A 22,357-nucleotide genomic window follows, 5' to 3' on the forward strand; every position below is an offset into this window, starting at 1 on the left:
AACTGAAACGATGTTATAAAAGAGAGTGGGCCAAGATTACTCCACCCTATGAGATATGAGAGGCCAATAAAGTCATACAGAAACAGTATGTCCAGGTGCTTCAAGTTATTGCTGCTGAAAGTGGATCTATAAGCTACTGAATCATGTACGTTTTTTCATACATTGTTTTTAACATTTAAAATAAATAAACAAACAAATAAATAATAAAAGGGTTTAATGATGTCATGTGTTGTTTATCATCCCAGTAGGTATTTCAGTTATTTTAGAACCTGCTAAGGAGGTGATTTTTTTAATACATCCTGATACTTAAGATTGAAAGAGGGTGCACATTTATTCCTATACTGGTGCAAAGACATGAAGCTGTGAACGCAGTTCATCTCAATACTGAGCAAAATAATTATCACCACGGTCATGATTGTGCAGTCCTTGTCGGTGGCATACGATAATAAACGTGCATTATGTTGAATACGCTTTTCCATGGAAAGCACGTTTGACATATCTTTAACCTTATCTGGATTCACCAACCTAAGCAGCCACCTTAAGCAATCGGGCCACTAATTCACACCAAGGTTGTTTACCTGAATATCAGCGCAAGGTTTCCCGGTGTGGCGATCAGCGCACTCACACTAAAGGGGCGGTGTTGACTGCATGAGCAATCACAAACATCGATGGGTCTACGAGCAGCAGACTGTGTTTTTCAACCAAAGAGCAAAATTCTAACTACAAAAATAGGAGTAGATCAAATGCATATAGTAATAGAAGATGGAAGCAACATATTCTGCACTCACTGCACCGTCATCAAGGCACTAGATCTGACTGTAATTATAGCCATGTATCCCACAAATTAATGGGTTGCTTTGTGAGATAATGTCGGCCTTATTTTTGCATCTGCAAACCCGGTGGTATAAAACAGGGCTACAGTCAAGAGCAAAAATAAAAAGAGAATAAAACCCGCACAGAACTGTTTTTACTGGATGCTTACTTAAAAAGGGAAAACAGTGAGCATTTATTATTAAGGCTTGTCAGATTAAAAAAAATCTAAAATCTACTGGGCCTCTTACTATTTGGGGCAATGACAGCACACACATCCCTGTAGTGAGACCACAGTGAGTAGTAATACAGTATAACGCTCATCTCGTGGCTCATCTGACACATTAGCTCTCATGGCCAGAGCTTCTGGACTCTTGATCCTAATCAACCAAAAACAAAATAAGACAGATGTTCAATTTTTCCTGTTTTCACCAGCAGGGGGCAGAAATTACACTGTTGAGGCATAAGTATGTCATTCTATGCTAGACCTTTTGAAACAATACATATTTTGATATTTTTTATTATTATTATTATTTAGTATTTGTATTTATCAGGTTGCATATCTGCTTTATCCATATATGCTTTACCATCTTAAGATTTAATGGTATTGTAAGACATGCAGGTTCTTTGGAGCCTAACAGGCATTTCTATTGTATCCAAAATAGTTTTCACTTGAAATGGCCACTTAGTGTGCAAGGCATGCTTGCAAAAATCATGAAAAACTATGTCACTGAATATGCTAAGTCTCCATCAGACACTTAAAATGAGTTAATTTGGCATTTATTGTTGAGAAAAAATAATGTAAATGACAAATATTTCTAATCTCCAGCACATCCACAGAATGTCACCACACACTCCATCTACTCACATCTCCTCCAAACATTGAAAAGAAACGTCAACACATTTTAAAATAACTCGCAGCAGCACCAGGCTCTCTCGGTCACTGAAACGTCTCCTTCGTTCATATTAATAAATTAAAGACAACTGTCCACATACAATTCATGATGCTCATAAGATTAATGTTTATTTGCACTGCCCAAACTGTTATAAACTGTGAGGATTAGTATTCAAGTATTCCCTTTCCGTTTATTTCTGTGCTGGATATTATCCTAAATATCTGGTTCTGTGAGTTACCTAATGTGGCACAGTACAAGAATAACATTTAAGTAAACATTATGTACATGTACTAACAAAAAAGAAATAAAAAACAAAAACTTGCAAATGTATATTTGCTTACAGTGCAATCCCCATGCAATTCCACATGCAGTTATAGAAGATGCCTGAAGAAGACCTTATTGATCATGCATGAGCTTGTGGCCTGCCATCCAAATAATAATGTATTATTTCCATCCAATTTCAGCGAAATATCAAATGACAACCCCTCCTCATTTTATGGTAGTGATATTCACCTGCAGAGAAGATGACGTCCGACAATAGTTTGCCAAAATAAAAAAAAAAAAAAATATTAGCACATTAAAAGAATCTCATTCCATCACAACAGGACAAACCAAACCGGGCCTTGCCACTCTGCAACCAGCCACAGCATGCAGACATGGTAATGTAAATAGAATCAATCAGAAACATGGTTGCAAATTGGCACAACTGTATACAAAACATTTTGAGGGAAAATGGACAAATAAATATTGTAACCTCATGGTGAACATCTGCATTTACCATGGAGTAGCAATGGTTTAAGCACTGGCACAAATAGATCAACAAAAACAACAACAACAACAACAACAAAAAGCACACAAACAACCAGCCTTAACAAACCTCTTAATCTGTCATTTGACACTATATAACAAATGCCAAAAAACAATCACATTAGACAGGCGTTGGTAAAGGAAAACAAGTAAAAATCACTGAAAAGCAACATTTTTTTCCAGTGGTGTCAGCTGGGTGTAACAAAGTCTTCACTGTGCAATCATGTTATTTTAAAAAGGCAACAAAATCAAATGCCGAGCATAAAAAGGCAGACTTTAAAACTAACATTCCCTGTTTCTGTGACATAAAACATGACAGAAGTGTTTGATGTATAGCTCATGTAAAAGGTGCAACAAATATTCAAGTAGATACCACAAATCTTCAGTGAACTGCTATGACTTAAACTGAGCAGTTGACCTTTGCCAATTTACCGAAAGATTCCCAAGTTCTGTATTGTATGATTAACATAAACGAGTTTAAGTAGAATTATGTTAAAAACAAACAAAACACATTGTTCAAATCTTTCCATGTATGTCCACTTGAGTGAAAAATCCTTGTAGCGATCCAATAAACAGGACCCACAACACCATGTATGGGACCCTTAGGAGTGAATTGAAAGTCATACATGACACAAAAGCTATTACCATTAACACAAAAATTTTGCCACCTGAAATACTGATTGTCGTTGACTTTACGTTAAACTATGGCTCTGTTTAAAAAAGAAAAGTTTAAAAAAAAAAAAAAAAAAAAAAGATCTTAAACGTCTCCTATATGTAAAGGATTTGTATCTTCCTGGGTGAATAAAATCTAAACAAAAATGCCGAAACTGAAAATTATTGTGTTATGCTGTTACAAGACTTTTGCTCTTCACGTCTCAACTTTTGAAGTATTTCGCTGCCATCGATTCAAGATTATTCAGTGTCTACTTTTGATGTTTTGTTTCAATGTGCCAGCTAAAAATGTACACTGCAGGATTGGCAACAGCTAGAAAAGTATAGAATTAAGTTTGCGGCAAAAAAAAAAAAAAAGCCAACAAGTAACACTCGGAAGGGCAAACAAACATTAAATGTCAGGTCAACTAAAGCGTTAAAACATTTTCTGTGAAAATCTGGGTTTTGTTGAATTTGTCATATTTGTCCTTGGCCCTGACTCAGTTGAGTTTCACCTCTCTACATTCATTTCATAATGCAAAACTAAGAAAATGTGGAATAAAACACTTCAGCAACACACTTTTTAAAAGCAAAGTGATCAGTTTGTATACATAACTTGGCTGGATTAACATCTGATGATGCGCTTGAATTTCTTATTGTACAGACACCACCAGTAACATTCACTTTCCCTTTTAGTATTTCTAAGGTACTCTGCACATCTCCTTTTAAATAATACCAGTTAATTAATATCCTATGTATCTTTAAAACCCTATGTACTTTGACTCCAGCAAGACAAAAGTAAGAAAATGCATATATGTACCGATTCGTCTTCAACCCTACATTTAAAATGAACATATATGACTTCTGTTATTCTGATAGACTTTAAATGCTGGTTTGTATCTGCGCATTTTGGCACTCACAAAAGAACATCTCACTCTCTGGAATTTCACTTCCTGGTTAAATAAAGGTTAAAAAAATTAAATTACAAGGGGTTGAGTGATTTAAAAAAAATTTTTTTTAATTTAATTAAAAAAAATAAAATCACAAATTCTTCTGAGACTGCACTTGATGGAATTTGATTATTTCTTAATCACATATCCCTCAAATGGCATCTAACAAGGATTTTATGACACTGACCATCAATGTGGATTCACAAAATGCTTTGGAGGTTTCCTCACATATTTACCTCACCAACACCATCTATTTCATCGTTTTCATTCTGCGACTCAGACAGCAGCATTAATACAAAAGTCTTTTGTTGATCACGAAGTTCGTAAAGAATGGTAAACTTTTTGACAATTTGTCGTTGGGCTAACAGCCGCTTTGTCCCGGGATGACCTCTTCTGGTAAATCCTTCACAAGAAAAATAATTGGCCATGCACACAGTATTGCTAAGAGGTCATTTCATGGCTTTGGGATGGCCAGTTTAAATGGTCCATTGGTACATCTCGGTCACTGTGCCTGCTTTCAAGTTCCCTCACTGCATGTGGTCTTGTAATCTCAAGTCCCAGGTAGGCTGCTAATGAAGCAGCCTTGCATGCCAGGGTCCAACTTGCTACGAGCCACTGCACATAGTGTTGTCAGTGTTTCTGCTGTGGCATGTTCTCACCAGTGACACCTGGTTCTCTTAATCCGTCTTGCCGTTTTCCTGAGGTGTGCCAGCTTTGCTCCGGTGTGCTGATCGTAGGACCTTGTAACATCCACGGGCGATCTTATGCATCCACATTATGTTCATAATGTCCAAGCAGATGCTGGAGCAGATCCAGGCTACACGACCACCCCATGGCACCAGGTAGAAGGCCTCAGTGCCATAGACCGCATACATGCGACTGTAGTAGACTGGCATGACACCGATGCGGACGAGGAAAAACACCACTGCCATGGCAACGCCATTTGCCATGTTGGGCCGGGAGGACTTGGGATAACCCAACACCTCAAAGAACCAGCTGAAACAAAGCACATTTTTTCAGAAAACAATAACAGTATTCAATTCAATTTTAAAAGACAGTAAGTACCTTGCCACATTAAAGTTAAAAACAAAAAAAACCTCAATCTCAAAGAACCATCTGAACACAAAACACGTAGACAGGAAATTACCATGAGTTCATTAAACTTTCTAGTAGAAGACCTTACGATAGGCAATCCAGACTTAATTTTTTTAAAATAAATTAACTAATCCATTAAGTTTAAGAACCAGTAATAATCATTTGGTTTACCAAAGATCTTAGGTAAACCCAGAGATGTTTTATCCTGTGCTCTAGCACGATAAATATCTGACTTTAAAGAACTCGTCTTAAGTAACTTTTTGGAAATATTTAGCAATCAGTAAGTGTGTGCGTGGTAACTATACCTTGGCCAGCAGGGTATAATTTCAATATTAGTCAAGTCTAAGCCATATGTGATCTTCTTTGTGCCAGAACTCAGGTTAAAAGGGCCTCAGTTACACAGGCCTACAGAATGGCCTACAGACTCCCCTCAGAATCTCCAGTCACTGGGGAAAAACCTTGTTGATTGTTGTGGGGGCCAGTGATTTGTCTAAAAGACACCAGCGCATCTGTGAACACTCACCATTTATTCTCCAAGCTGTAGTGTAGCTGTGAAACCTGCAACACAAACTGGAGCTCATTCACCTTCAGGGTAAAACTTTCAAATGTGCCAGTTACAGGGGTAAAGCACAACAGCTTATGTTGCTCTTTTTCAGTTCTCACTACAGCTTAGCAAGTAGTTTCCAAGTGTTTGCAGACAAGTAGGTATCTACCATCCAAACTACTGGCAGCCACGACAACCTTCTAGCAACTAAAGCAATTGAAAGGTGGTTTTCAGTGCAGCGTCACACATCTCTTGGTGACCAATAACACTTTAGCGACTGCTAGAAACCTCCAGAAACCACTTGAGGAATCTGCATTTTTATTTGACAACTGGTGGTTGACTTGCATGACTGGGGCCTTAAACTGAGTTTTCTGTCAACAGGTGGAGATTTGAGCGCCTAAACACACACAGTCATCCATATGATAATCCTAAATATAGGCTGAAGGAAGACGCAAAAGTAGAAAAGGTATACCTTTTCTACTTTTGCGTAGCCACAGTTAAGAATATCCTATAGGATATTCTTAACTGTGGCTGTCACCTGAGATGCATTCCACTTGCTAATGACCAAGGTAAATATATATAAAAAAAAAAAAAAAGACCTAAAGATACCTGAAAAACAGGTCATAAGCAAGCTAGTACATACCGCTGGTTTACACACGGTGTAGAAAACTCAGCTAGCAGGCGGAAGTTAGCAAAATAAGGCAACATTCCTTGGCCCTGGAAAAACAAAATGAGGACAGGAAGACAACAAGACATGAGAGGAACAACAACAATTCCACTGAAGAATGATGGGCATGATGCTGGTGCACCACCGGGTCAACACAAACACCATTTCTTACCAAGACTGAGACATCAGCAGTTATATGTATTAAAACAAAGATTTAAAGAAACCACAGCCTTAACCATGTGCAACTATGTTTAATATTGTCCTAAGTAGTTCAAGGTGTTGTCCCAAAAAGACAGTCGTCTCCTTCAGAGCAGAAGGGTATTCCTTTATTTTTGCAGTCCAAAAATTACACTGTCACCTGAGTCTATTTCACAGAGGAGTCCTTCCTTATTGTAAAAAGAAACTCATCATAAAGAGATAATAAAGAATGATTATACAAAATAACAATCTTCTGTTATTTTGCAGTGCAAATGGATTAAAGTTACAGTGGTCAATTATTTCTTTGGAATTAAAACTGAGAAGAAAAAAAAAAAAAGGAGAAGACTCCCTCAATCTGGGCAGTTACTCTGAGCAAAATCAGATTATATAGATCATCCACAAAAAATTAGTTTAGTTTCTGTTAAGACAAAAATATTTTAATTTGCAACAATATCTTTATTATCAGGTAATCCTTAAAACCCAAAATAATAGGCGATATATAGAAATGCCCACACAAAATGTAGCATTTTTGCATTATCTGAGTCACCAACACAACAATCATTAAAAAAAACAAAACAAAAAAGCATTGTAGCATAAAAGGCCGTTCATCTAAATAACAACAACAACAATTAAAAAGAGCACATATCAGAAACAGGACTTGATATATATACACTGTACAACTATAAAAACATTCAGCCAGCCACTATTTCAAGGAGCAATCAGAAGCCATGCAGAGTATAAAGCAATACATTTGACTGCCAAACATGTCATTACAGGATTAGGTGCTGAATTCTACTATTTTGTGAAACGGATGATCTGCAGCAGGTTTCAACTGCTACAGTAGTTGAAACCTGCTGCATCAATATAATCATTGGGAAAGTTAGAGGCAATAATAAGGGAAATATTCAAATAAATGTGATTCATGATTGAGAAAGTGCATTAATTAGAATGAAGTGTAATGATCTCAATCTCGATTTCTGCTGCAATAAGACTGTTTGACTCAGCAGTTTGAAAACTATTTTTTTTTGTTCCCGACTGCTGGCTACAAACTCAGCACAGAACACAGCTCAAATTAAGGATGCAGAATTCAAAGTTATTTGGCCAGCAGCCTAACTTTTACAGAAAAGACTTACCGTCAGGGCTGTAACAAAAGTTGGTCAAAGAAACATACTTACTGTGTGATACAAACAGTTTACAATTACAAGAAAAGGTTTGTAAACCCTTAGGAATTCAACAATAATTACTCATAAAAATGTGGTTTGATCTTAATCCAAGTCACACTTAACAAAAACAGTTTGACTAAACTAATAACACAAACTATAAACTGATTCTGAATAATAACTCAAGTCCAGTCCAAAAGTAACTAAATTTAGTGTCTCCTAGAACCTCCGTTGGCAGCAGCCATCTTTATCAAATGTTTCCTGTAGCATGATAATGAAGCTTTCTAATCGATTACCAATTTTCTTCCATTTATCCAATTTAGGGTCATGGGGCCTGGAGCCTATTCCTGGTGTCAAAAGGTGAGAGGTGGAGTACAACCTGTACAGGTTGCCAGTCTACCACAAGAATAAACAGAGAGAGGCAACCATTCACATCAATGACCAGTTGCCAATTAACCTAACAAGCATGTCTTAGGCCTGGGGAGAGGTCGGAATACCCAGAGAGAACTCAGGAAGGCACAGGGAGAACATGCAAACTCCAAACCGAAAGGTCTCTGCAGTACAGTGGTTATGAACCCAGCGCCGCCTTCCTGTTAAAAGTCTGTCTGACTTGGTCATTCCAAAGCTTGAACATAATGAACAATGACTGCAATGTCCAGTCACATGGTAAAGAAGCCACAACTCAAAACTAGAGCTTTCGGATAAGCACTTTTATCACCATATCCAAATGTTCAATAAAGCTGTGAAAAGCATAGCTGTTTCTTTATTAGTTTAGTCATATTGTGTTTGCCTGCAATTGTGACTTGGATGAATATCACACCACATTTATGAGAAATCAATGTAAAATTCCTAGAAATCCTTCACAGATTCATAAACCTTTTCTTGTAACTGTATATTCCCATCTAGCATTAGCATGCTAGTACCTCTAGGAACTGGTAAGTCCATACTGTGACTGGGCATCATAGCTGCTCAGTACAACACAAGAGCAATAACAGCAGACAAGACAGGAATAAAAAAAAAAGTCCCCATCTAGATCAAGACCTGCTCTGGGTTTCTAAATGACAACTTTTTGGTAGTTTTTGCATGAACGGAGATGACACAACCCAACTTCACCTTGGTAGTTTTTGCATGTAAGGTTTGAAGAGGGGCCATTTATGTTAAAGTCAGCAAAGGACAGACAGACAGATATATTAGAAGGAAACAAAAAAATACAATGCCACAACACAAAGCAAAGAAGAAGCAACACTTACAACACTGAGAAAAATGAAAGCATGCATCCAATATTTTTTGAGAAGCTACGCTTAACTTTTAAATAAGCACAAAAGGCTGCCACACAAAATAATTAAATTACTTGAGCAATATTTGTGATTGGCTACTTAATAGAAAAGCATAACAAAAAAAAAATTACATTTTGCATTTTTTTTACTAATATTTCTCAATAGGAGTCAGTTTAGCTAGAGCTATGTGCCTTGTGTAATGTTTTTGTTTCATTGGAGTGCAATGGTTCTGAAAACAATCCACAACCTTGTTGGCCCATGATGCCCTATCCATTGCCCCCACTGTTGAACTTCATTATGTTACAAATGGAGACAGTGATAGGATATTTTAATAAAGGTAAGGTTCAAGTAGCAACAGAGAAAGTTAATGCAATGATATTATTAAGATTACGTGACAGCCATGGCAGATCTGAAGGCATTGCTATACTAGCTTCATCTAACTTTGGGGACATTTCGGGTGTGTTAGCAAAGCTTTGTGGTGAAATAGCTCAACTGTAAAAGCATTTTTAGAGTGCTTATTTAGTGTAAAATGCATGTGTTTCGGTAATGTGTATGTGCAATGATATGCTAATTAGCCATGTGCTCATGTTGCATAAGCTAGTTAGCATGTGCAGCAGTTATCTCTCAGTCATCCTACAAAGTATGAACTGTGGAACAGTGGATTTAGAGTTTTGACATAAACAGTTCCACATAAACACATTCAACACATTTAACTAATAAGACTTTGACAACATATGACAAATCTGGGTGGGAACAAAACTAAATAAAATGAAAATGACATCAAAGGTTAGCCAACTTTTTGGGGGTGATTACAACTAATTTATTACGGCTACATTCATGCTGCTGTTCCATGTGCATTTCAGATCTAGTCTGAGAAACAAAGTCATGAGTGTCCAGTAACAGTATGGCCTACTTCATCTCATTTACCGAACTGTTTTAGATACAGTCGTTCCGTTTCTACAGATACGACTAGATTTACAGTCAGTGTTAAGTCAGAATCTTAAACCAACCATATGACACCATTTTACTGCCATTACTAACACAATTATTGTTCAGATACAGAAACACGGAAAGGTAATATTTCTCATTAGCAATGCTAAAAGATGGAAAAAGTAAATAAAATGTCTGTCAGATTAAAAAGAGAAAACATAATCCGTAAATCCAGCCGCGACTAAAATAGACAAGAGCAGGGAGTGAGACGTAAATATGTAGAGTGTAAGCTTTACACTACATCTATTAGTGCCAAGTAATTAAAAACATCTTTTTAGATTTAAAAAAAAAAAAAAAAAAGCAGCTTGATTAATTGGGGGCTACTATCAGAGTGATGCAAATTCCATGCCTTTCTGCGTTTTTGCTCAATATAGAGAACTGAGAGCATTTATTTACTGTAACTGTAAAATAAAGTTCATGTAAGACTTTTTGGAGCACTAGTTCATTTTTATCCCCCAGACTCCTAGAGTAGACCCTTGAGAATACATTCAGCATGGTATTTGAAAAACGGGCCTATATATTATGCAATGGACTTTATCATCTTGGCATGGAGTGTAAGAGAGGAGCCAGGACTAGGCTCTGGCACAAAAGACAGACAAGCAGAAGCCAAGGTACTGTAGATAGGCAGGTAAGTAATTAAGAATGGTAAATACTTTTTGTTTTCATGCACAGTAACAGGACAGAAATCTCTGCCTGTGTAGAGCGCGTCAAAGCTATGAGCATGCACACAGTGGTTACAGTTGAGCATTCAGTTGTGCTAAGCTCAGAAAAGTTTAGCTTACACCAGAGTCACACAACATTTAAAGGGGGGGTCAGTAAAACAAAAAGCACAGAAACTGTAAGGGCAAGGTGAGGGGGGAGGGGGGCAGGGAGAGGGTCATCAGCCAGTACTGTCACTGAGCATTCCATGCAAAAAATACCATAGTCATTCATTTCCCGTAATTATGCGACAGATCCTGGCAACCTAGAGGGTTTCAGATTGAACCAAGAGTGAACAGTGCCACCTACAAATGCTGGATAGAGTCGCCATTGGCACACCAAAGTGTATGGCAGCAATGCAGCATACACAAGTTTTTATCTTTAATTGAATTTTTTTTTTTAAATACAATGAGCACCACTGATACAAGATCCAGCTTGCACAACAAACAGCTGATTTATTGTTTTATAAGGTACATCATGGCCAAACGGAAACGTCAAACTGAACTAAATCCCATCAAGACTATTACTGTTTTTCCTACAATTTTCACAACACTATTCAAGGTGTTAATGTGCCAATCAGCCATTTTCAGGAAAGGCATCAACCACCAAAGAACAGTTATCTTATTGCTCGCACACTTGAATAATGCCAAAACTGAATGTTCTGCTATGGAAAAATAAAGAAACTAATACTGCTACTTACTAACTGATAAGAATGCTTTACTTTCTCTAGCACCTTTCCCCTTGCAATAAAATAAATAAAGACAGAGCTGAAGCTTTAACTATCTGAGAACTTATCTGATGTGTTTGCATGGGATTGATGTATCTCTTACACAGACCAAACTGGCTCTCCCTCGTAAATATTAAGCTCACCTATGACTATACATGGCTATGTATCACACCCAGCTGAAAAAGGACATAGCTGTTCACCCTTGGTTGTCTCTTTCCCATCTTGCCTGCACGTTCTGCTATTGGGCAATAGGGCACTCACCAGTACATAGTAGTAAGCATACAACGCTGCCAGATGATGAACTACAAAAAACTTGTCGCCTATTGCCTTCCAATAATAAAATATCAGCAGCAAATCTGGAAAACAGAAGAAGAGGGCAAAGAGGGACAGCATGTCATTGGTGTAATCAAGGCAATCTAAGTGCATACAGAACTATTTGGAAACAGCAGCTGGCACAGTACGGCTGAACCACAAATGTGTCATCAAGCATCAAAGTTTATCGCAAATTTATTATGTGCATGTTCTTTTTCACTCACTTTAACAAAATTATGCTGACAAACTGAAAGCTTTCTCTTACCCGATATGAGGTAGCCTGTTGTAATTGCGACGTTTGTCTTGACCAGTGTAGGATCTCCCCTATTGAAAAAATAAGAAATTAATTTGTACTGTGTGTGACTTACGCTTGATAAAATAGATTCTGACACAAGATGCGCAAAAGAATGAGTCTACATTAAAGTGTGTGTGTGTGTGTGTACACATGTTGGGTGCAGTATTGTGAGGCAGAATTCACACTTTAGCCTCAGTCACATTGAAAAAAAGGAGAGAGGGGGAAAAAAACCAAACAAACAAACAAACAAAAAAACCCCAACATGTCCAGAGGTTAAATGTACAATACCTTCGAAACCACTGAGCAACAACATGTGATTGCAAGGCAACTGCACAGGTTGCATGATAGCAACCTGTCTCCAAATTTGGACTGAGGTTAGCTCTGGTTTAGGCTACTTGTCTAGCTGTTGATTTTAGCATAGTACATTGTAATACATAACGCTAATAATTCTTTGTAATTTTTTAAATGGTATAATTGACTTTACAAACACATGGAGATTCAGAATTTCTAACTAATTTATGGTATTAAAAAAAGAGAACAAAAAAGAACAAGCAGATGTTAGCAACTCAAGCTAGCTAGCAAGTTAATGCTACCAGTAACTTCTATAAAAACAAAAACTGCAAGAAATTTAAGAGTTCCAGGTGAATGTACAGTTATAGTTACAAGTTATCTCAATATACTACAGCTACCAATGTTTCACTTTTACAAAGGAAAAGAAGACTGTCCTTTTACAAACCTAACACTAGCTTAAGCTATACACAGACTTGGCTTCCAACACTAAAGAGTAATTCCAGTCCAATAAAGAGCAGGGCAGGGTTACTAATAGTATAACTGATACAGATAAAAACTCAGATAAATAAGTTTTACACATTTAGCACAAAGACTGTAGTAGGTAGGTAATCGCCTGATTAGCCAAATATTGTAACCATTATAACTTAAAACAATTATGCTCACTATTTGATATTGACACAAACCAGAAGCTGTCTCCCTTGCACACCTCTTCAGTATTAGGCATCTTTAACTATGCAAAGGGGACATTAATGCAGAAAAACATAACCTTCATTATGAAATAAACCAAAACTTTTGAGAAAAAAAAATAAATTAACTTCCAAGCCAAAACTCTTACCAAACTGGATCTTCATTGACACCATCATCAAAAAACAGAATGTAAAGACAGAATATTCCCACCAACAAGGCGTGAAACGTTGATACTGTCCTGAAATAAAAAGAGAGAAAAAAAAAACATACAGCCTTGATTATCTGCTCATCCCTGAAAAGGGCAGATGATGACACAGTAATGGATAATATACTTTCTATTCATTAAAAGTCCCATGAAGCTGGTCTGTACTTCAGACAGAGGAATTTTTAGTACTCACCGTGGATCAACTGATTGCCTGTCACGACTGCACACAGATTCAGACCAATTAAACTAAGAGATTAAACACTGCTGAAGGGTCAGACAGAGCGGCGCACAGTCCCATTCAATCACTCAAACAGTGAGACAGTCCACAGCCCTCAGCAGTCAGATAGACCCTGACAGCCCCACTGTATAAATACAATACTGTGAAGTCATGGAATTTAAGAGGGATCCCTGAATTCCCAGCTTGTATCCCTTTCCAGTAATAATTCATTTTGATTTCCACTTTAAAATCACGTAGCCATTCTGCTTTCACAAGTGCTCTCACGGATAATGAACTCAGCAAAAACAGGACATGTAAGAGCAAGATTCATGGAAGCTGTACCAGGCTAGTTTAGTCTGATCATTCGGAATACCAATCTAGTTAATCTCCCCCATGTTGCTGGAACCTTACACAATAGCTGTAGAGAAAATACCGCAATGAATCCTACATGTGAGTCTTCTCTGAGTGCCACTGTAAATATGTGGGTTTAATGTTAGTAGACATGTTTGGACAGAGCTAAAACAAATCATCCTCTGTTAAACATAGAACAGTGTCACACTCCATGCAGCCCAGTGGAAGTAAATACTCATGACCAAGTGAGAGTAAGACTTCGGTCACCTCGAGTTCCATTCCACCTTCTGCTTGTCGCTGAGGCCAAGGAAGCCAGGACTGATGCGTACAGACAACCAGGGGCTGACTCTGTGGAAGAGCCACTGGAAGGTGAAGAAGCTGGTCACCGAGATGACGAGAATAAGCTGGTTGAAAGGGTCCATGGCCACCCAACCTTACTGCAAGAGAGAGTGAAGGGTAATGGTTAGACAATATGAACAGTTAGCAAAGTTATTTTTTAAACAACATTAACCTGAGGAAAAAAAAAAAAAAAAAAGGAGAGAGAGTATGCAATGAAATGTTGCACCAGTATTGACCATGTAAATACACCATCACTTGAAGCACCGAAAACATGCCTACCTGAAAATCCACAACTAAATACATCAAATCAAACCTGTCAGTAAGGCTCACAGGTCTTAAACAGAAAAGGTGTCATAAACCTTGAGGAACAAGAGAGAAATGACCATGTAGCCACGTTTTTGACTCCATCTACTTACTAATTCTCAACTGCAAACCTCTTAAGTATAAGTAGTCATCAAATCCGTTTCATCTACCTTTTCAAATCTTCAGAGCTTGCACTGAAATCTGAATGATTAATGTGAATTTCTGAATGGCAGCCCAATGTGTAACGACACAGGAACCGCTTCAGGCAGAAGCAGAAACTTTGGGTAGAAGGCAAAAATATAAAGACTTCCTGTGTGCGCGCTGACATCAGACTTTGTGGTTTCAGCACATCCGTATAAAGCCCAACACACTTTCTTTTCCCTCAAGTTCTACATTACAGATGTGTATCTATTGTAAGGCTTTTAAAATAAGCAGTGACAGAGAATTGGAAATACACAATTTAATTGGCTTTTAACCGACCCCTGACTTAAATCGCCCCTATTTGGAGGGCAGGGATAAGGAGTCATAAAAGCCATTTACATACTATCCAACTTTATGCTGCAATATAGATGACATGCAAAGTGCCATACCCGACAATCCATTCCATCAAAATTCCCCTCATTATTTCTAGCATCTTTTTCCGCGAGCTGCACATTGCAAAGCAGTTACACTGAAGCATTTGCACAATTGCATGACATGCATGCATTTTCATCTACACTACCTGGATTTGCTTTCATTTTTCACATTACAACGGATCAATCAAGTACCTGATATATTTGCAGAATCAACAACGCTGTTTGAATTAAAATCCTATCAGTAGTCGTTTCTAGCTAAGACGTTTATGATGAGTATCTAGAACTTCCTTTTCTGGACCTGTTTGTCCAGTTTGAACTCTGTAGGTTGGATTGAAAATTATCCTTGGATGTTTTTTGTATTTTAATTTAACCCCCCAGCCTTGACAAATGTCTCTCCACCAGCATCAACAACAGTAGCACAATTTCTGCAACTGGATCTATGAACCCATTAAGGATTTCATAATAGAACGTGGTAATGGCTGCAACAAAAGTATAACAGTGACTACAGATGGCCTGATGTGAAAGGGAAAGGACTGTGTGCACTGACGAAAAACAGACACAGCCCGTTGTTTATTCACAGATCGGCGAATAAATGACAAGCTTGAAATCAAGTATTCAAAACGCTCTGATAGATATAGTTGCTGCTGAATATTCTTTCCCTAAAGCTGGCCTCATTCTCTGGGAGATGAATCTGTGAATGTCACTGAATCACTCACACTCACATTATAAATAATCACCTCTACACAGGGAGGAAGCGGGACATGTCCAGAGGCAAGTGCTTTGTGTGGGATGTAGGTCTCAGAAGCACTTTCAAATACAGCATATTCATTCTCCAGCAATAACAGTACGTGGCTTAAACGTTACAGCTCTATGGAAGTGTTTCAACAAGCAATGAAATGTTGCACCATATACTTATGTAGCCAGAAAACTAGGATACTGATTGATAATATTTTTTGAAATTATAAAAGAGATTATCAGCATGCTCACAATTCATCCACAAGGGGACACTGTCGATGAAATATTTCTTAGCAATGTAAAGCCTAGCAGCTCACAAAGGTCAGTGTATTGGGCAGATTGTGTGTCACGCCACTGGATACGTGCAAACTTTGACCTGCTTGTAGGACCAAAGGGAAATTCAAAGAATGACCAATAAAATGTATCCATGAACTGTTCGAGCAAGAGTGACAACACATGATGCAAGTGATTCTATAGTTGTCAGACAATTATATCACCAGCGCTTCACATCAATATAATTTCCCTGCGCTGTGCAGAAGAAAACTGTAAAGAAAGAAAAATGAAGGGTCACACTCTAATTAAATCCTATGACACCCATATATATCAATGTTTAAAATACCCTCTGTTCTTTTTAAACACACAGATAAAACACAAGAAAGCATTAAAATACTATATTTGGTTCCAAGACATTTCAAATCAGACTTAAAGCAAGGCCAAACTTGACAATAAGTCTTCGTTTCAGCAGCTCACTTATTCTACACTGACCATGGCACAGCTCTACAGCATATGATGCAATTTTCCTCACGGGATCAGTATGCTGCAACCTACCACTTTGCAAGTCCAACTGCTACTTCCCCACTTCAGCATACGCTTCAAGGCCCCTTCAGCTCACATAGGTAACTACCCAAGCAGCCAACTCTTACGCCCCTCCACCAGCATGCTCTTGTGATCTTATCAAACCCCACACAGGCTCTGTGTATTCTGGCCATCTCTTTCTCCATGAAAACTGAAACCCACGTCAACATGTCTGCTTTCTTCAAAAACCTCTGACATCATGTAACCTGCTTTATGGGGCCAATCAGAAGGGCTTCCTGGAATCAATGCTACTTTGACCCACATAGTGCCAATGAAACATTACAACTCACCTACAACTATTTAAAGGGGAAGTTTACTCCCTTATTTTGGAAAGGAGGTCAGGGAATTCAAAAACAAGAACTTCACAGAAAAATGAAATAAATGTCAGCGAGTCCAGACCACTGAACTGCTTTATGTTAGATTTAAGATATTTGCATAAGGCCAGTGCCAGTCGTTGGTAAGAAGCAAAGTCAGTTACATTTGAAAGGCATATTTGCATCCCCCAAGCAACAAAACAGAGCATCTCCCAGTACAAGCACGCAAAACACATATCTCAGTCCCAGGAGCTCTGGCCTTGGTGATTACATACCTGCATTTGTTTCTGCGTCACGTCAAAGAAATGTTTGAGGGCAAACGGTGTGCTTCACTAAAGCACGATAGTAAAAGTGGAAAAAAATAATCACAAGGGAACTTAAAGGCCAAAACCAGAATTCTCTCCTTTAGGTAGAAGGTCGCAAGACTTTTGTTGCTAAAGGGACGCTTGAAGAGCCAACATAGTGATGATGGCCCCAGAGATATTTAAGTAAAGCTAATCCCTCTACTTCCTACAGGGAGTGAGGATTGTTTTTGGTATACACATGCATGTTTGTGCCCTACCCATGTCACACAGGGTCTTGCTGCCAAGGCAAACGGTTACACATATAAATGAGAGTGAAGCAAAAAGAATGCTGTGCAAATTAAGGACCGCACAAAGCACGAATAAAGCTACTATTTTTTAAGCAACAAATGTTTCCTTTGCAATTACAGCACAACAGAAACACTGGTGTATAGATTATGTCAACTTGAGGTGCATATTCATGTTCATCACAACCAGCATTTTATTGCATTAGCTTAACCGACAAAAGCCCAGAGATAACAGGTATCACAGTAGCGCTTATCAACTTTCTCTGTTAAACCAGGTTTTCTGCTTCAGGCTCTGCACACTTAGAGAAGCGCCTTCATGAGTTTCACACCTCATTTGACTGATTCTTATGGGTTTAGCCAATCAAAAATTGTATCAGCTGATAATGATGATGGAAAAGCTACTTTTGGTTGTTCCCTTGCCACAAGGAGTCACAAAGGGGGTGGCTTTTTTTAAGCCGGCTGCCCTTTCTGAAGGAACCTGGAAGGTGATCTGTGTCTCCAGCTGAAACTGGCGATGCTGCCATTAATGCGCTGTTGATAAAATGGTGATAAAAGATCTACACCGAGTGTTGAAAATATAACAGATATGCAACACTGTTGAAAATAAGATGAGAGATTAGTGCTGCAGAAATTCATTAATCTGGTGCTTTACCCACAGGGCGGTAAAATAAATATTTTAATTTGAGTTCATTATTTTAATGCCGAGTGCGCTCTCAATGCTGCTGTGTATTTCTAACATGACTGATACACATTAAAGCTCTGAAACTTTAAACTGGATACATATAAACATTAAGTGTTACTGTCCCACAGCCTGACAGGAGACGTGGAGATGGCTTTAGTTTGTTGGGAAATCAAAAGTGAAAATGATTTTACTCAGTGAGATTCTTGGCATGTTTTCTGTTTTCTAGTAGCTGCAATCCCAGAAGTGTGAAAGAGACTCAGCAGCAAATTGGCAACAAGTATAGACATCTATACACTTCCTGCACCACCAGATTAAAACACTGGATGTTTACGGATTGGTGGTTTTAGTTACACATATAAAATGCATTCCTCCAGCAGAGAATCTATAATACGCTTCAAAAAGAAGAAGCAGTGAAAACGTGGCGCTCCCGGCGGATTTTAAACAGATTAGTTACCATGGTGGTTATCATAAGTTACCATGGTGACTTAGCCAAGTAAAATGACAGCCACTTTCGTAACAGAGAAAACTCTGACTTTAAGCTCGACATAGCCCGATAACCCACTGATCTCGCTTCACTACGGGAACCTCTGGAAATGTGGCTTGAATCACTTAAGCAAATTAAGCCTTCTGCAGCTCCAGGGCTATTTATTCCTTATTTAATGTTCTGTGCTGTCAGCAGCTTGGACAGAAAACACCAAATCGGGGCCCGCCTTCAAACTGAGTCTTGCCTAGAATTTCTGGGAAATGAAAGACACAAAACCGGAGCAGGTTTCTTCCTGGAACACAGCTATGACAGTCCATACGTTCCTATAAAGACTGGCGTATGCGCTTGCGTAACACGGCTGAACCTCTTTTTTTTTTAAAAGAGGAAAAAAAAAAAAAGGAAAGCGACGAACCAATGGCACCACGAAAATAACCTGGGTAGTGCTGCATCGCCGCAGGATCGTCTGCTAAACATACAGTCCATGATCAAATGCCCGAAGCAAAGATGATTTTGACCAGATCTTCATTTCCTTTCAAACAAAGACGCGGGTATAAATAACACCACTCACAAGGCCAGTTTACGCCGCACTGACTGCATGCCTGCTTGCCTGGCCAGCTGCTGTAGCGTATGGAAAAGAAATGGCAGTGGCCTAGCCGTGTCATCGTATTGTAGCCTCGTATTTGACAGCAGACAAAATCATCCCAAACGGACCTACCTTATGACGTTCATTAAGATATCTGGCGTCTCCCCCTCTCTCAGCTCGTTATGGTTTCTGGACTCGCCTCCATAAGCGCTGAGCAAACGGCACAGCCGTGTCGAATCATTTTCTTGATAAACAGGACAGACCGCCTCCTGCTCCGCGCACACACTAGCTATTTGTGGGGGATGCGAAGGGGCTGGAGCTCTGTGCCTGTGCTGTGTTTACCGAGAATTCCCACCGACACCAAACGCGCATAATGCAGAGGTGCAGATCGTGCAGCTCGACGCTCGATTACAGAAATGATGGAGGGGGCGGTGTTGGTGAGCGACTTCTCTAACCAGCTCCCTCTCCCCGTCTCTCTCTATATCTCTCCCTCGTTCCTATAGGGCTCAAATTGCAGCTGAATTCTTAAAGAAACACATGCTCACTAACCACCACAGTAGTCTGTCCAGAAACACTCACTGGATCTATTTATAGCCCGGGTTCGTTGAACTGATACAGACAAGTTAACCAGCAAAGCGAAACTGCAGGCATGGCCTCCTGGTCTTTACTGGCTGCAGAGCTTCCGTATCGAATAATCTGAGCGTGCCATGGGAGTATTTGTCACAAATTACTGCAGATTAAAATCACAGCAGATAATTAGATAATGCACAACTGCAATTCACCATCTTACTCAAGTCACTCGTGCCTGCAGATGCCAGCTATACGCCCATAAACAGAGCGGCCGATGACAGCTAAAATGGCCCGTGATTGCAAGGGTAAGCTGAACGAGGAAGTCTGGCTGTCTGCAGCCTAGAATCTAGATCGCTGCGAGCTGATTTGCAGATCAAATGGTCTAAGGCAGAGATCCCGAGAGCTACTGTCCTGCAGATTTTAGATGCATCCCCAGTCCAACACAGCTGAATCAAGTGGTTGAATTATCTCTTCAGGGTGCCATCAAGTTTGGCAAAGGCCAGGTTACACGCCATTCATTTGATTCAGGTGTTTCGAAACAAGGACGCATCTAAAAGCTGCAGGACAGTAGCTCTCCTCTCGAGTACTGGAGTTGGAGACCCCTGGTCTAAGGTGTCACTGTTATATGCACTGCAACATTACACCAGATAAGAATTGGGCTTTCCACATTTCATCGATTTGAACATACACCTCTTAAAGTCATCAGTCATACCGAAAGGCATTTAAAAGCCGATTAAGCGAAGGTTTACAGAGGTTTCCGGTTACAGCACGTTTAACAGGATCGTCAAGCATCTCTGTGTGGGCAGAGTACAAATCCATCGCTAATGTAAAGGTATTTCTTGGCTCTTGTTTGTCAAGGGCTGCCATGTTGGATCTCCGGGCTATGATAAACCCCCATTTTAATAATCTGATCAGGAACAGTTATTAAAAGACACATTGTACAATGATTAACCTGCCGAGTTTAGCTCGTAAAAGTTTGGTCTGTACCGACAGCGGAAGCCTTGTCGAGAAGGAGCCGATGACCGGGCTTTGTGTGGTGCACCTACATCTACCATATATATATATATATATATATATATATATATATATATATATATATATACTTTTTTCATATTGCTTGGTCTTGTAATTTTCCTATAAAAACAGTTCATGCTTTGTGCAGAGAAAGTCCTTTAATAAATGTCCGAGACGACACTTACACTGGCTCAGACCTGCCAGTGTAAGTAATGCATGTGATCGTCACAGCCTATCAAGAGCGTCTATTCTGCATAGATTACCCTTAGTTCATTGCGAGTGAGAAATGGCTCTCAGAAATTGCAAAGTTTGTGAAACTTTTTAACCCAATGGTGTCATCGATATCACGCTACCCAAATCACTTAACTGTAGATTTAAAGTCAAAGAAGACTTGCATTTGAACACCATCATGTAACCGGGTATGTGGCACGCGACGTATTTATACTTTTTACTGGCAAAGTGTGTGTGGTTGGTCCGAAGGCGGTACTATATCTACCTACCTATCAAACAAACAAACAAACAAAACTTCCCTTCTCTTCACCAAAATTGGTGGCTGTGCAGTTGTGTGCAGTCATTGGTTTCGGCCAATACCGCCAGATATTGACCAGCTTTTGTTTACACACACATACATATATATATATTTACAGGGCACACAATTAACCCATTCGTTCATTGGAAGTTTCCAACGATATAATGTGTGAACCCATATGGACAGACTTTAAAAGAGTGTAAAAACGTCAATCAAATGTTGCTGTAAAGATAAAAACAAGTTCAGTTCACAATTCTTTCTCAGAGTTTTATTTAATAATTGCGCATTGAGGCTGACTTCCGTGTCATAGACAGGACGGTGTCAGGTTTTCCATGAGCCATTGCGGGTGTAAAATTACCATAAGTAACTGTAAACTTTGATTCATACGTTATTATTTTTCATGTTAGTATATGGGAAGTGATCGAGTCTAGCTTTAACAGCTAGAAACAGCATGGACCAAAAATTAACTACCGGTATGTAGATTTATACGTCGAAGAGGCGCGATATAACAGGTCTGCGCTACTGGTCAAAATGGTTCATCCGACATGAATGTCACCTAAAGGGTAAAAAGTTGAAGGGAAGTTACAGCTGGCTGACAACCTTAACACTTTCTACTGCAGATTTGAAAGACAACCATTCACACCTCCCATCCGCTCACCCACATTAAAAGACTGCCTGCAGCCCTCACCCCTTCCCTCTGACCTGGGACAAATTCCAGGACACTGTTTGTCAACTTCAGCTTGCCCTTCAATGCCGTAATCCCAGACATCTTCCACCAGAAGCACACTCAGCTTACTGTGCCCACCTCCACCTTTGAGTGGAAGCTTCCTGATGGACAAGCAGCAGCAAGCGGAGGAGCATCACAGCCCACACACCAATGACAGGAGAGTTATTTGAGAAACTCCCAAAGTTTACAGATGACATATTGGTTGGTCCTGAACAATGACGAGTCCGCG

The 22,357-nt window shown here is 39.1% G+C and overlaps 1 protein-coding gene across 3 annotated transcripts; it reads right to left on the reverse strand.

Moving 5' to 3' along the window:
• Positions 1–1,574: 1,574 nt before the first annotated feature.
• On the reverse strand, positions 1,575–20,235 carry LOC146567523 (TLC domain-containing protein 4-B-like). Of its 3 annotated transcripts, none has more exons than XM_085287448.1 (7): positions 20,079–20,235; positions 14,097–14,266; positions 13,205–13,294; positions 12,049–12,107; positions 11,733–11,827; positions 6,397–6,470; positions 1,575–5,110 (listed from the first exon to the last, which is right to left on the reverse strand). In XM_085287448.1, the coding sequence occupies exons 2-7, from the start codon at positions 14,249–14,251 to the stop codon at positions 4,792–4,794; spliced, it is 792 nt and encodes a 263-aa protein (XP_085143574.1). In that variant the 5' UTR covers positions 14,252–14,266; positions 20,079–20,235; the 3' UTR covers positions 1,575–4,791. The 3 variants fall into 3 exon arrangements, with proteins under 3 accessions (XP_085143574.1, XP_085143573.1, XP_085143575.1); XM_085287447.1 differs by lacking the exon at positions 20,079–20,235 and adding an exon at positions 19,421–20,067; XM_085287449.1 differs by lacking the exon at positions 20,079–20,235 and adding an exon at positions 19,274–19,357.
• Positions 20,236–22,357: the final 2,122 nt, after the last annotated feature.

This window comes from Mchenga conophoros, linkage group LG9 (genome assembly GCF_057382185.1).
Source record: "Mchenga conophoros isolate Kocher_MC1m ecotype Shallow Benthic linkage group LG9, M_conophoros_male_GT1.1, whole genome shotgun sequence".
Classification (NCBI taxonomy): domain Eukaryota; kingdom Metazoa; phylum Chordata; class Actinopteri; order Cichliformes; family Cichlidae; genus Mchenga; species Mchenga conophoros.

Bases quoted from the DNA above. Each gene is read 5' to 3' on its own strand.
- LOC146567523 (XM_085287448.1), bottom strand. From the start codon at position 14,251: ATGGACCCTTTCAACCAGCTTATTCTCGTCATCTCGGTGACCAGCTTC. The intron at 11,828-12,048 runs GTAAGAGAAAGC...TCTGTTTTCCAG, and splicing joins AACAGGCTACCTCATATCGG to ATTTGCTGCTGATATTTTAT. The intron at 6,471-11,732 runs GTGAGTGCCCTA...TTGTTTTTCCAG, and splicing joins ATGCTTACTACTATGTACTG to GGCCAAGGAATGTTGCCTTA.